Genomic DNA, 14962 nt, shown 5'->3' with positions numbered 1-14962 from the left:
ATACAGTGTCGCATTGTGTTTCATGAATGATAAATTTGAAAAACCTGATCCAAAAGGCTTATTTAAAAAAAAAATGAAGCAACTGGAGTCCTGCTGACATCATATCAAGGTACATGGTCAGTTTCAACACATACTTCCTGTTTACATTTGCCGGTGAACTGTTCTTGCGCCCTCTGTTGCCCTCGTCACACAATGTTGTCTCTGCCTTCAGTCAACCTGGGTTTGTGGATGGTCTCTGTGCTGTGTTTAATTGTGCAGCCAGCAGAGGGAGCAACGTGGCAATGAAAACTTGAGTCAGATGATGGGAGGAGGATCAAGCAAATAAACCCTTGGGTAACGTGTGCAAAACAAGTGTAATTCTAGTTACCATATCCAGGCCTAAAGGGTACAACATGCGTATTCTGGATTGAGACCTTGTACAAATACTGGGCATCTGCCACACCGGTACAACCACACCTGAAACCTGCACAAGCAAGCTACAGTAGCGTAAGACAAAGGTATGCGCTGTTTTTCTTCTGTTTCTCACAGGTACTTTAGTGGATCAGGAACAACATATGGTACAATAAATGTTAACAAGACAGCTACATACTAAAGTACTGCTCTCGTTCCTTATTGTCACAAAAGGATGACACAATAGAAATTATTCGATTATCCTGTGTTAAAGGGTGAGAAGAAAGTGTTGTTTGCCAGTATAAAATGCGGGTCATTTTCCACAAGAGACAACTTCCCCCAAATATGAAATAGTCCCCTGCTCAAATGATAGCTGGGTGTTGGAATGATCTGACATAACTGCTTACAGCCCTGACTGGTAGGTACTATGGCCTATTATTAGCCTCTGAACATTGGATACCGCCTTCTCAGCTGAGTCTGGTCTGAGAGGAAAAATATTCATTACGTAACAATAAAGGATCTGTCTCCCGACCCACTTCCTGAATACCACAGCAGCAACTAGGCCCCAAACTGAGGCAGAGCGGAAGCTTCATCCATTTGTTTGCCGGAGCAGTGTAAAGCAGTGCCGGTTGTTTTCTGCTTATCCCTTGCCTCCACACATTCACTACGCCACCCCTCCTTCTCAGCTCCTCTTTGTGGGTCAGTGATGCAGCGGGAGTGACGCAGCAGTGGCAGCAGCCTCCAGAAGGCAACTACACACAGCACGAACAAGGAACCTCAGCCAGAGAACCATAGTCCACGGGCAACATCCAGACAGCAGGGAAGAGGAAAGATGGTAAAGGCCTAATCTAGGCCAAAGGGAGCACGGGAGCCGGGTAGTCACTCTCCTTTCCTCCTCCTAAACAAACACCAGAGAGACATCCACAGCGGCAGAGACAGGCCCAGCAGGACCTTCCGCACAGACACATTTTGGTAGGCAACTCAAAGTACGAGTGCTTGTTCAGGCAGCAACATAAGTGCTACCAGGGATGAGTGTCTTTGTATGCTAAGAGTGTGTATGCTTTGAGAATGAGGATGAGGCCTACTCAGCCTACTACTACAGTCTGTGCCTCCCTGCTGATCAGCGTCTCTACAGGCCACAGCTGAGCTTACGAAGCATCAGAGGCACAGAGGCCTATAAACTTTGTCCTGTGATTTTGAACACATTCTGGCTGTGATATCAAGTACGAGTGACAGCGTGCTGCTTACAAAATACTTCACATGATCCACTATACAGAGGAACATCTAAGGCTTTAAGCACGAGCGGTACATTTTTCCATTTGTAGCTTTGATTCCAAATTTAACCTGACATTGAGGAAGACAGTTTCCCAGATCTTTAATTAACATAAATAATGGTTCCCTACCCTCTAAACGGAAAATATTAAGGATGGTCTCGGCAGTTAAAAATGGTACAGTCGTCTCAATGCTCTGCTATGGGACAATGTTTTGGAGTTAAAAAAAGATTGAAAAGTATTTGTTTTATTGGCTTACCACGGGTGCGTCTCATGCAGGACGTACTGTACATACAAATTAGTGATTTTATAAGTACCGAAACAGGACTATGAGCATGAGTGGTTTGCACAAAGAAGCAACCCATATAGTCTGCCCCACATCGAAAACTGCATTCACTTCACGTCATTGAAGTTAGTGCAGAAGACTGGAAATGAGTACACTAATTGAACATGTACCGTATATTCTCTTTAAATTCCATTGATGTACTGCCTGGTTTGGATCTTGACTTGACCACATATGGGTATTTTGCAAAAAAATACATTTAGCTCTGCGTTTGAGCCTCTCGTTCACACTTGTACAGCATTTTAGGTCACTGAAGCAGAGACTTTCCTTCTAAAGTGCTTTTCTTCAAAACGTAGGTTTCTGTGTATGTGTGTGTGCATGCAAAAAAGAGCATGGCAGACAAATGGTTAGTTTATGTTTGGTTTGCACTGCACTAATTAGCTATTATTGTCTGTGTTTTTAGGTTATTACCGCCAAAGAAAAATAAGCTCACCACACATGCTCCGAATGAAAGGTCGTGTAGACAGATTTTTTTTAAGGGGGGGAGTATCTGAATACATGTGGTCAAGGCCTTAGACGCTTGCTCAGAGAAAACCCCAAATATACTGCAGTAAATAAAAAAAAACTCCAAGTAAACTCTTATTAAATATAATTGCAATTGCACACACTTGTACTGGGAAGAACAATCATATTTATTTACATAAAGGGAAACAGGCAACATTAAACTGAATGCATGAAATGGTTAATCAATAGTGTTAGTGAGTGGATTTATGAAAGTGTAGTGTTGTATGGTGTAAAATAAAGAGAAGTACATCTAAACCAAACAAAAGGAATCATGTAGTTCAAGAGGAAGAGCCAGTGACGGAGACAAAATGGGGATGGCTTATCTTTAAATGCATTCTGGATGGACTGGTCAGGTGCTCCCAGTTGCACTAATGTAAACTCCTGCTACCAGGACCTGAAGGGAAACACAAAACAAAGCAACAGCAGCCAAGGGCAAGATACAACCTGACAGGCCATCACAAGGTTTCATTAGTTCATTTGACTTCTTCTAATGTGTGTCTTCACTGTGAATTTACAATTTCGAGTATGTTTGACTGACATAAGTCTCTGGAAATCACAGCCAGTTGTGGTGCTTGCTGCATATTCATCCCACTTCAACTCTAGCCAGGCTCCCCTCTAGTCTCCCAAATTTCAATTTTCTGGCTTGAATTACAGAAGGTATGCACTGAAGCCACAATTGCCTCATTACTTGAATTGTTATCTCTTTTTTTTTAAATTTTGGGTGTCATACCAGTATTGCCCGGTGTGGCACACATTTTAAGGTTTAACTACCTGACAAGCTTGAACACTGGCTGCTCCCTCAGGCTGCTGTAGGGGTCCTCCAGTGAGCAGGTCTTGCTGTCAGTGCCAAAAATAGATGACTGAGCCTGTAGTTAATTGTGTATTCATGAAACCTACATAATGTGATATGTCAAATACAGAAAAGGGGACACGACAATACAGCAACTAAGATTTAGGGTGATCATTGAATGCATGTCGAGGCGGAAGCACGACCAATCCTTGAGTAGCACATTTCCTTTCTTTACGTTAATGAGTGAGCGCATGCATAATATTATGGCACCTGCTACTTTGTCTGAACTCAACTGTGCATAATCTTAAAATGGCACTGAAACTGTGGGTCTCAGGCAGTGTGAGGAGAAGACCTACACCGTCATATGACTACACTGAGTTGTGTAAATAAAGGAGCTGCTTCCGTCCTCAGAGGCTAGCGAGAGGCTTGCAGTGCCATGTCGGGTTCAGCTTCCTCCCCTCCCCCTCGTCTGCAGTGCTGACGCATCTGCTGCTTTTGCATCAATCAGCAGCCTCTATATAGGTATACCGAGAGTCCCTGCTGATAGCAGGACTCTCTTTTCCCTCTCAGCGTTGCATTCAGTGTGCACGCTGACGGCAAATGTGAGAAAAAGCATTGATGAACATCTGTCCTGTGACTGCTGTGATACACAATAGGACAGTAGTCAGTGCCATCTTCTCTCGGGTTCTGCGTTACCTAACCACAGTGACTGCGTAAGCACGGACGAAGGGCTTTGATGTAATATACTGCTGCACAGACAGAGTCTGTGTGCACAAGCATGGAACAGATGGTGTAGCGTTACGCATTCAAGGTGCATGTTGTTTCTATGAAGGCTACAGATAATTCTGTTTCGAGCAAGAGACATCTTTCCTTTTGGTCAACACCGATGCATCAGGATCTGGCTGGTGTGGTGCTGGGGAGATTTAATACGGCATCTGTTGCACCCCTCGCTCTACGCTACCACCAGCAATGCAGCTGAGCATTTTCTGTGGCTGTAGCATCGAGCACAGAGCTGGTGTGTGATGTAGCACCGAGCATCTCTCCGCTCTCCCTACAGCCCTCTGCCATGCTTAATAAAAGTTGCCGTTTCCTGCTCAGTGGCTCCAGAACGAACGCTTCAGATGCCCAGCTAGCACAAAGGCAGACCCATGCTCCGGTTTAGCAACACGCTGTGAGTTATTCCTATAGCTGTAGTAGGACAGAAGAGGGACAGTCAGAGGAGAGCAGGGCAGATCTAGCCCAGGACCTGGGCTGCATGGAGAGAGGCGAAGGACGTTGGAGCTGGAGTCATCTGCACACAGAGAGGGAGGGAGAGGAAGAAAGACGTCAGAAAAAGCTCTGCTTCTGACAACACCACTGTTCAGCGACCATCATAGAAAAAAAAATACTTTCGCCTTGCTCTCACGAAACTGTTTTCCATGTATAGTTGGGTATATTGAGAGCTATAGAGAAGGGATACTGCATGACAATGTTTCCTGTTCGCCCTGCATCATTTGCTCTGATTTACTAAGGTATGTTTTGCATGGTTTCCCTCAATTTATGACCTGTTTTTGCGGAAGTACGCTTTGCAGACGTGCGTGAAGTGGCTTTTGCTTTGACATTTCGCTCTTTGTATGACAAGACTGTTTGTATGCTCTACTGTCATTTCATGGTTTGTGGTTTAGTATGTGGGGATTTTTATTTTACAAAAAGATATCACATGAGCTTTGAAGGTAAAGTTGGGTGTGGCAAAATCATAAGCCCTGGTGACAAATTCAAAATTTCCGCTCAGCATGTGGTGGCAATAAACCGCAACAATTGGTATAAATTGTTAAAAATGAAAGTAAAATGACAACCTAGAAGAAAAGATGAACCTGTTTCTGTACACAGCGCAAACTGAGACATTAGTATAAATGCAGAGGCACCGCACTTGCTGTTATCAGATGAGAAAGTCCTTTGGGTAGCATTTCTGCTGCAGACACACAGACTAATACAGATATACAAAGTACATTGAAGCGGAGACAAAGGCAAACCTTGATTGCTCTGTAGACTGCTGTGTGTTGCAGGTTCTCAGAGAAGGCAGGATGTTTGTGAGAGAGAGGGGACCGAATACCCGGACAGCTAATACAGTCACATGCCATCCAGCTGAATCCCAATAAGTGCTGCGCCATAGCATGTTGCTATGACAACGGAGGCCTGTCTGAGAAAGAAGGCAGGAGGCTGGCTGTGTTTTCAGGAGTCTGAGAGGCTTTAAAGAACGGCGGCCATATTGTATTTGTTGCACCAACAGAAAATTGGAAATGAGTGGAAAAAACAAACTAACATATGAAATGACATCGCTGGTAAACAACCTGAACACCTTTGTGTAAACAAAAAATACTGTTTTAAAAAAAAAAAATCAAACAGTGCGTAATGCTAAGGACAAAAATAAGCAAAACACGAAACAAAGTTAGATATCAAATTGAACTACCTGTTAATCGAATATATTTTGAGACTATCGTATAATTTTCACAGACTAAATCTTATTTGGATCATGACAAATTAAACCCTTCTCCTCCTGTTTTCCTCCGAGTAAGCATGCAGAACAAGGTTTACAACAGGGAGACGCTAAATATAGCTGCGTAGCCTCCAGGGTAGCAGATAGTCAAAGCATGTCCAGAGGAAAGAAAAGCGTGATCTCACGCTAAATCGCACAGTAGCTGAATGACTTTGACTGCAGTGCCTGTATGACTTTGACTGCAGCCAGAAATGACGGTGAAAAAATAACGACTATGTGACGTGCTAACTTCTCTCTGAGCTTATTTAAATAACAATGATGCACGTGCGATGATTCATCACTTACAAGAACAAGAAGGTAAAGAACACGCGTGTGTCTTAGCAGGCACAGTCATCATGCTACATGAGACATGCTAAATGACTCAGTCTAAACTCAGTCCATGCTGACTCTGATACCAGCAGGCCACAATTAGAACACCGTGCTGAGTGCTACCTCCTCTTTCAAAGTGAGAATGAATAAATTGTAGCTTCCTCTCAGAGTCGCAGACTGTAGATCATTGTAGTTCACTGTTAAAATCAGAACAATCCACAAATGCTGCTTTGTCAATACACAAAAGCTGCCATTCCCTGTCTGACCAGAAATCTGTTTTGCCTGCATAAACAGTGCAGCGGTGTGTGCCTGTGTGTAACCACTCGAAGTCTAAGATGTTTATCTTTTAAGATTAAGACGCCTATGGCTCAGGAGGGAGAGCAGGTTGTCCACTAATCAAAAGGTCGGTGGTTCCATCCCCAGCGCCTCCAGTCGGCATGTAGCAGTGTCCTTGGGCAAGATACTGAGCCCTGAATAGCTCCTTTGAATGAGTGAATGGGAGAATGCTTGCTTGTGTTTTAAAGCGCTTTGAGTGACGGTTAGATGAGAAAAGTGCTATATAAATGCAGTCGATTTACCATTTAGTATTACAATATCATTAGCATGGCAGCTACTTCGAATAGGTCACAGATGTTAATGTTTCTGCTTTTCAAAGCAATGATTATTTTACTTCTGTGCTACATTACCTCAGCGGCCCTCCCTTCATTTCACTCATGAGGCATTCATTAACTGTTCCCTGTCGCTAGCGTTGACAAAATCTGTATGTGAGGCAAGTGAAAGGATGCCTCTCTACTGCCGACTGACAGACGAATGAAGAAGGGAACATATGAGTCATCCATGTGCAACTGTCTGCATGTCATTTTCACATTAACCTAGGCCTTGAGAAGAATAAGACAGTCTTGACAACTGAACCAGACCCAGCGCAGAGCTGTGGGAGCACGATGAATGATTACCGCCAATACTGAATTATAATAACAGAATAACAGTAAAAAATCTTTGTCTGAGGCAGTCATGGCATATTTTACCAGGTGCACGCCAAGACTTCCCTTGTATTCAGGGCACTATTGTTGAAAAATGAGTCTCCTCATGACTTGTGATGGAATTAGTGCATAACCAACATGACAAGAACATTCCATGTATTAAGAGTTAAGTTAATCTGCAGAGAAAATCGGCTATTGAACAAAATAAATTATTGGGCGGACAAAAAGTTGTTGCATATAGGAAGTATTTCTGATCATATATCAGGTCATTATGTCCAAGACCTTTTGATTTACAACCTTCACAGTACAATTCTTGACCAGAGGCAACATGTTTGACGGACACTGAGTGCCCTTTGTCCTTTGACTAAACATTCATTCTCATAGTATTTCTGAGGAACTGCATGACACACTCTGACCTGGGTGTTTTTCTAATGCAGTGTGTAGTTGACCGTTATATCTGCGTGCTCTCCCACATATCTTGTGTTAGCTGGGATTTGAAACAATACCCTTTTCAAACACAAACCTGTTCCTGAAAACAAACATCAAAAACAAATGCATGTTTATTACTGTAGTCCATCAATGAGGTCTTCTCTACAATATTACAATGAGAGAGGATTTTAACAATGTCTCAGTTAGCCTTTAGGCATGATTAAAGGCCTCTTCTACACAAGAATGAGATAAAAGAAAACAAAAGAAGGGGAGAGACTTCAGATAGTCGTGGCACAATCCTGAATCAGTTCATTTAAAAGTGCCCACAATTAATGATGGACTGGGTTTTGATGAGCATCCAGTCTGTCATAAGATCAGTATGTGATCCATTCATTAAGAATTAAACTTTATGCAGGGATTTTTTTTTTTTTTTTTTAATGAAACAGGATGGAGATTACACTGACTTGATTCATCAGAAGCATTGAGCTCCAGTGCCAACAGTGTGGTAATCTGTCAGGACATTACTGCCACCTAGTGATAGAATACTGAAGAGCTAAAATATTTTCAAATACATAATGTACACACACATCTTCTGGATCTTTCTAACCATTTTGTAATAATCTGATGTAAATGTTTTTTTCTCCTCTTTTTTGTTAGATGACTGTTGTGTCCCCATGCACTCAGAAGCTGATGGATAGTGCTCACCCTCAAACTGTGCTTAGCAAACTCAATGAGCAGCGCTCACAAGGCCTCTTCTGTGATGTTACCATTGTGGTGGAGGATGTTAAGTTTCGGGCCCACAAGAACATCCTGGCAGCCTGCAGCGGGTACTTCAGGAATGCTCTGACAACTCCGGAGACATGGAGCTCTAGCCAAGTGCTGGAGCTGATGGATCTGAAGTCTGACGTGTTCGCCAGTATCCTCAACTTTATCTATTGCTCAAAGGTGACATCGCCCGGTGCTGAGGACACAGGGGGGCTAGTAGCAGCTGGAAAAAGACTTGGAATTCCTTTTTTAGAGAAGCTTGCAGAACAGGAGAAGCAGGACGAATGTGTTAAATCCACAGACTTGAGCACAGCCCCTTTGTCTAAAAAAACAAAGAAGGAAGCTCCCAGGCCTGAAGAGATAGACAGTGCCAAAGGGCCACGCATTACCAATGCCTTTTCTATCACTGAAGTGTGCCCTGGGAACAATCTTTTCACCCCTCTGGTTCAAACCAATGGGGAGAGGCAGTCACCAGATGTGGGACAGCTCCCATCAAGTTGCCACACAACCTCATGCCTTAATGGGGACAATGAGACAACCCAAGCCCTCTCAGAGCATTCATATGCAGTGAGTAAATCTACTGAAGGCAAAGATAGTAGTCAGTGGGACAACAGGAAGGTCTGTAAGCCAGCAATATCACAGTCAAAGCAGCTCATTTACAGGAACGCAGGCCCGCTTAAAAAGCGTCACAGGCTGAGAGACTCTTTGGGTAGAAGTATACTTCCAACACCAGCTGAACCACAAACAGATGAAGCAAATGCAATAAATCCCACATTACCCGATGGTGTTTCTGGAGCGCCTGTTGCAGTCATGACACCACCTCCACTTTTTTCAGAGGCAGAAACAGAAAGAAGTACAGACACGGGGTTACCTATAGCCACTGACAATGCTCAAATGGAGTTAGGTCCACCCACCCTTTCTCCTCACACAGAGGACAGCATTTCAATCTACGGATGTGAGCACTGTCCAGAGATATTCACAAATAAAGCTCTTCTCACTATTCACTCAGAGGTACACAAAAAGCGTTTTGTCAGTCACTTGTTTTGCAAGTTTTGTCACAGAAAGTTCATACACCTCAAACGGCTGCGCAACCACGAGCAAGTCTGCCCCAAAGCTGCTCGAGGCCCGCCTAAACTAGATGTTACTGACATATCAACCAAAGAGGTGGATCTCCATTCAGACGACATGCCGAACATTGAGAGCATCGTAACACAGCTTCCTGCTGCTGACCTCTCCACCCTTTACACCCCAGAACCCCTTCAAGTGGACCAATCAGAGCCTCCACTGGATGAGAGGGCAGTGAGGCCAGATGGCAGTCAGAGGAGATACAACTGCAGTGTGTGTAAACGGGTCTATGTCACCCTTTCCAGTCTGAAGCGGCACGAGAATGTCCATTCCTGGCAGAGGGCCTATCCCTGTCATTACTGTAATAAAGTGTTTGCCTTGGCAGAGTACCGTACGAAGCATGAAATCTGGCATACAGGTGAACGCCGCTATCAGTGTATTTTCTGCCTGGAGACATTCATGACATATTATATCTTAAAGAACCATCAGAAGTCTTTTCATGGCATTGATCCCAGCCTAGCTGTTAAGAAAAAATCTGCAAATGGTGGGCTGAAAGCCAGCGTTTATCCAATCAAACTCTATAGGCTTCTGCCTATGAAATTTAGAAAGAGACAATACAAGACATACAGTCAGACATATTCAGAGAGTGTTGAAAGAGGTGACCAAGCTCCAGTAGACAGCAACTCTCTTATCCCTCCATTTGAAGAAAATGGTCTGATCAGCCACCCTGATACCAGTCCATTCCCTCCGACATTCATGGCAACAACAAAGATGGTGGCACCTGTCATGCCTCGCATCAGCTTTGACAAGCCATGTGACCAAGATATTGACCAAAGTCTGAACAGTGACTTGGAAATTCAAAGAGGCACAAGAAAGGAGGGTGAGAACAGAGATTCACCCTTCATTAACTATGACAGTACCTTCTCCTTTCAACCTGCTACAGAGTCTCCTGCAGTGGGTTACAAAGATGATTCTCCAGTACTTAGTCACTCAGAGCACATCAGTCATAATGTGCCATTCTTTAACTCTTTGAACACTGTTAAGAAGTTAGGTGAGCTATCAGCTTCTGCAAAAAGAGTTGAGGATATGACCAAGGAGATACTTCAATCAAGCAATGAGAAACTGGTGCAAGATAAAATGGTGGGGACCAAGACAGAAACATATATTGCCAAACCCGCATGCCCGGGTCCATCTGTGGGTGGTGCATCCATGCCACTGTGTCAGATAACAGTCAAAATAGGCAATGAAGCCATCATCCGCCGCCAAATCAAAGGATCGAAGCTCTTTCCCAGAAAGAAAAGAAGAATCAGAAAACTGAGTGATGAGAGCCCGAGTCAGTGTCCTCCAACAAGGGAAAACTCAGAGAGCCCCAGACTCCGCCTCAGACCAGAAGTCACTGCCACCACAGAGCCAGAGACATACGATGATCCCAATGACTGTGACACAGCTGATATGCTTTGGCGCCCCTACTATTCTTACAAAGCTAAAAAGAAAAGGAAGAAGTTGAGATTAAAGCACAGAAAAGCTTTGTTTCACCGTTATCCTGAAACATCTGCAGAAAGAACTGCTGCCACCGAGGCCCACCTCGATAAAAGTAGTTGGTTGACAGATGGGAGCATCTCAGGTGGTAGTGGAGAGTTGAGACGTAGCCTTAGCAAGAACTCCAGCCCAAGGGCCACCTACAACTGTGACATCTGTGACAGCTCTTTTATCACAGAGACTGGTCTGAGAGCTCATGTTATTGGTTCCCACCCATGTTTCTGCCGGACCTGTGGTAAACAAGGTCCCCCTGGTGAGGCACCTGCCGGTGGTGATTACATCTGCAGCAACTGTATGGAAAATGGCTCTTGCTTCGATAATACACCCCGCAGCCCCAACCCGGAGAAGAAGTATCGCTGCTCTTTCTGTCCCCAGCGTTTTCTCTACCTTGCCACCAAGAGGAGCCATGAGAAAAAACACCAGGAGACAAATGATGAGCGATATAATTATGACAACTTGACACCATGTCCTAAATACTCAGCACACCTGAGTGAAGACAATAACCAAGACACCATCAAAACAGAAGACAGTGACAATCAACGGGGTCCTGACATAAAAAGTGAAAGACTGGAAGGAGGACATTTTTCCACCGATAAAATTAAGACTAAAACCGAGGATCCAACTGATTTTATGTCTACCTACCAAGACGTGTCATATTCCAACATTAAAAGTCCATTCTCGCCTTGCATTGACCCACTGCTTTCCCTGACACCCTTAAAGGTGAAACATAAAATGGCAAAGAAAAGGATCAATGCACAGCATTCTATGCATCTCATCCCAAAAAAGCAAGCCAGTGACAAAGACAGTGACAGCAACAAGGATATTTTGATGGGACCAAGAACAACCAGTCACAATGACCGTGAGAAGTCCTGTAAACTGTTTAGGAGAAATGACTCTGAAACTAAAGGTACCCACATTTCCATACACAAGCCAGAAAAATGGAGGTGCAAAGAGGAGCCATTTTTTTAAAGATCCTTGAGGACTGTGGCTGATAGGCAAAAGAGAAATTGAAAGTTGACTTCAAACCACTAGCTTGGTTACGAAATGTAAGAGTTGTGTTGTCTTTGCAGCTGAGCTTAATAAAATCTCTTGAATGGACAACACTGAATATGAGGATATAGGCGACAATTTCTTCCCTAAACTCAATGACGGAGTGATTTTTCACCTTTGTATAAGATATTTTTTGGATAATATATCAGACCTTATGACACAGACTGTACTTTGTCCATTGTCTATGCATATACAGCAGACTCAGTGACATGACTAACCTCAAGAAAATACACGAATGTTGGTTATCTTTCTTCAAACAGTGTGCAGTTTCAGGACAGGGGTAGGTTGTGTTCAACGACTGAAAAGCTGTCGAGTCTGGTTACATCTTTACTTTTTAAAATATGTGTGGGGAAAATAATATGAATTCTGTCACATTTTTGAATCTCCCATTCAGTTAACTGGCCATGTTGGTGAGTTGCACTTTATAGTTAGACTATGCTAATCCGTTGGTTATGTACTTTGATAATTCAATTTTAAGCACCATTGATACAATTCTAATTTATAATGAACACATGACATCATTGAGATTAAAGTCACAACTTTTGTGTGTTTATGTATAAAACATGTAAAACTATTTAAATAAATGTTGTTGATATTCTAAACAGTTCCATCCTGTCCTCCATGAGCCTGTTTAGAGATGACTACTGAGCAACACACCATACTGACTGATAAGCACTTATTGATCCTGTAATACAGATGGTAAATGAATACTTGCAGAAACCAAAAGTCATGTAGTTAAAGTTTAGAGATTTTTATGAGGGAAAATTTAAATAGCAAGATTTTAACAGTCACAAAACCTGTTCCAGAGCAAACAGTTTCCTAAACATAAAGCCACATGGTCGTTATCTGCTCCTTCTGGTCCTTCAGGGACCTGCAACCCATCTGAGAAGTTCATTCCTTCATTCTTCCACACAAACTGCATCTGTATTTAGAGCTGGGCCTCTAGACACAATTTCCAGATGTTTTTAAAGTTTTCTTGCTTCTTTCCAAGACTTGGGATGTAACAGATGGATCACAAATTTGGGATATAAGGTGTAGTTCAACACACTGATGATGCCATGGCAGCAACATTTTCTCTCATATCACAAGGTAGTGTGTCATTTAATAGACGGTGATTACACATTAATAACAATAACAGCAACAATTCATGTGACCCTACAGATGCTAAAAAAAATCTTCATATCCTAGTAGTATAGTGGGAACATATATTTGCAATAACTTCAACATACTGCTGAAAAGGGCACATGCTAACTATACTTCACAAAAGCTACCTTTGTACTTTAATAAAATACAAGATACCTATGCAACATCTTGGTGTATTTTAATAAGGGAAAGACACAAATACAAAGATTTGCATTACATGGCCAAAGTCACAATATATTCTACATTAACAGTCCTGATGTCACAAAGTTTTGACATACTGTAGAGTTTAAAAGTGGTCATATACCTCTGAATTATTGATAAGTGTGTGCCACATCAATGAGCTTAAACATCTAAATTATGTTATTGCTTGGGTGTGTGCAGGAGTGTGTGCCACATGCCAACAGGAGACTGAGATAAGAAACAGAAAAGGGCGTTTAAAGTTAGAAAGCATACCTGACTGCCCTTTCAGACTCGGCTACTATCAGCGATGAGGATCAGACCCATGTTTTTACCCAACCAAGAGCAACATCACCTGGAAAGAGTAAGAGGAAGAGAACAGCCACGTTTTACATCAGAGTGGGATTTTAATACAGATTACGGGGAATAAATTATTTTTTTTAGAAATGACAGCTGCTTATTGATTATTTACTTTTACTGCTACGTAGGTGTACAGTATATTCCAATAAAAGAAGCATTCAAGGTGATCAGGAAATGCCAAAATGAGTATCAGTTCAACATTTTTCTGATGAATTATCCTGCTAACAGCTGTAACCCTGACACCATGAACCAGCCCTGTAACATAACCACAGTCATATTTCATGTGATGAAACGGGCAAAAACGACTGTTAAACATATCCAAATGACATTTGTAGTTGACAGTGACACCCTTTATTAGTAGCGCGATAACTGTTGGGTTTAGTATAAACTTAAAGAGGTAATTAAATATCCTATTCTGGTTGAAATCAGAATTGGCTGTACATTAACCTGCTAACTTTTAAAGACTGCTAGCTAGCTGCGATGTGTGAATTTGTGTTAACAGGTCACTCGACACGAAATACCATTTGTGTACTTAAAAAAAAAAAAAAAATTAGTTGTTTTGCAAGATTGATCGAAGTGAAAGTTAATGTTTCAGTCAATCCTTCCATCGAAAACCAACTGTGTGCCCCAGATATTTGTTTTAAAGCAGATGTAATTCATTCACACCCGGTGACAGATTTCCATCTGCCTCACACACGGACACGGACAGGGTTAATCTAAAGCACTGGTAGCCAAGATTAGCTTGCTAAGCTAGCTTCATAAGTCAAAGTATCAGCTCGTCGCGAGCAGCGCTGTTGTATAATGAGCAACAGCACAGGGGGACCTTCAAGCCTCTTAAAGCCTCCTACCATCTCCTGAGTGAAGTACTGGCGCTCGACTTTTGAGGGAGCTTGATATTTCTCCAAACGTTTTAAGGCATCAGTGTGTACGGGACCTGACGTGACGCGGCAGTGGGGCTGGCTTTCTTTCACTCTGCCTGCATTCATAAACGGATATGATAAACCAGCGCTGAATGCACCGGAGCAGCGATAACAGTCAGCTCTGACCATGGCGGAAGAGGACGACGCGAGGGTTCGGATTTTACAGAGCCTGCGGGGTAAAATATGTAAGTTTGACTGGCGAGTCGATGTTCTCCGTCTCTCACAGGGGGAATGAGGTCGGTAATAGAGGCGAGCGGTGAGAGGGGAAGCCGGAGGGGCGCGGCGTGCTATCAACAGTCGACAGTGTGGAGGCAGACACAGCCAGTTCATCTGGTCGGTCTTTTGGCTGGTGCTTCACGTCAAGTTAGCCTAGCATGCTAGCGAGCAGCTA

General features: G+C 43.0%; 2 protein-coding genes across 4 annotated transcripts in view; both read left to right on the top strand.

Annotated features, from left to right (window-relative positions):
- The first annotated feature begins 1085 nt into the window (after positions 1–1085).
- Positions 1086–12573, top strand: zbtb38 (zinc finger and BTB domain containing 38). 2 transcript variants are annotated; one of them, XM_076735947.1, is made up of 2 exons: positions 1086–1362; positions 8210–12573. In XM_076735947.1, exon 2 carries the CDS (start codon positions 8210–8212, stop codon positions 11888–11890), a length of 3681 nt encoding a protein of 1226 aa, XP_076592062.1. In that variant the 5' UTR covers positions 1086–1362; the 3' UTR covers positions 11891–12573. The 2 variants fall into 2 exon arrangements, with proteins under 2 accessions (XP_076592062.1, XP_076592061.1); XM_076735946.1 differs by lacking the exon at positions 1086–1362 and adding an exon at positions 4084–4809.
- A 1817-nt stretch (positions 12574–14390) lies between these two features.
- The window catches only part of rasa2 (RAS p21 protein activator 2), a 31379-nt gene continuing 30807 nt past the window's right edge, over positions 14391–14962 (top strand). For both annotated transcript variants that reach the window (XM_076735949.1, XM_076735948.1), the window contains exon 1: positions 14391–14756. In XM_076735949.1, coding sequence (XP_076592064.1) covers positions 14699–14756 — 58 coding nt within the window. In that variant the 5' untranslated portion in view covers positions 14391–14698. The remainder of the gene's footprint in view (positions 14757–14962) is intronic.

This window comes from Chaetodon auriga, chromosome 7, assembly GCF_051107435.1.
Source record: "Chaetodon auriga isolate fChaAug3 chromosome 7, fChaAug3.hap1, whole genome shotgun sequence".
Classification (NCBI taxonomy): Eukaryota; Metazoa; Chordata; class Actinopteri; order Chaetodontiformes; family Chaetodontidae; genus Chaetodon; species Chaetodon auriga.
Note: the sequence above shows the minus strand (reverse complement) of the source record. Positions and strands in the feature narration are given on the sequence as shown.

What these genes read in the sequence shown, in the direction of transcription:
- zbtb38 (XM_076735947.1), top strand. Translation starts at nt 8,210, where the DNA reads ATGACTGTTGTGTCCCCATGCACTCAGAAGCTGATGGATAGTGCTCAC.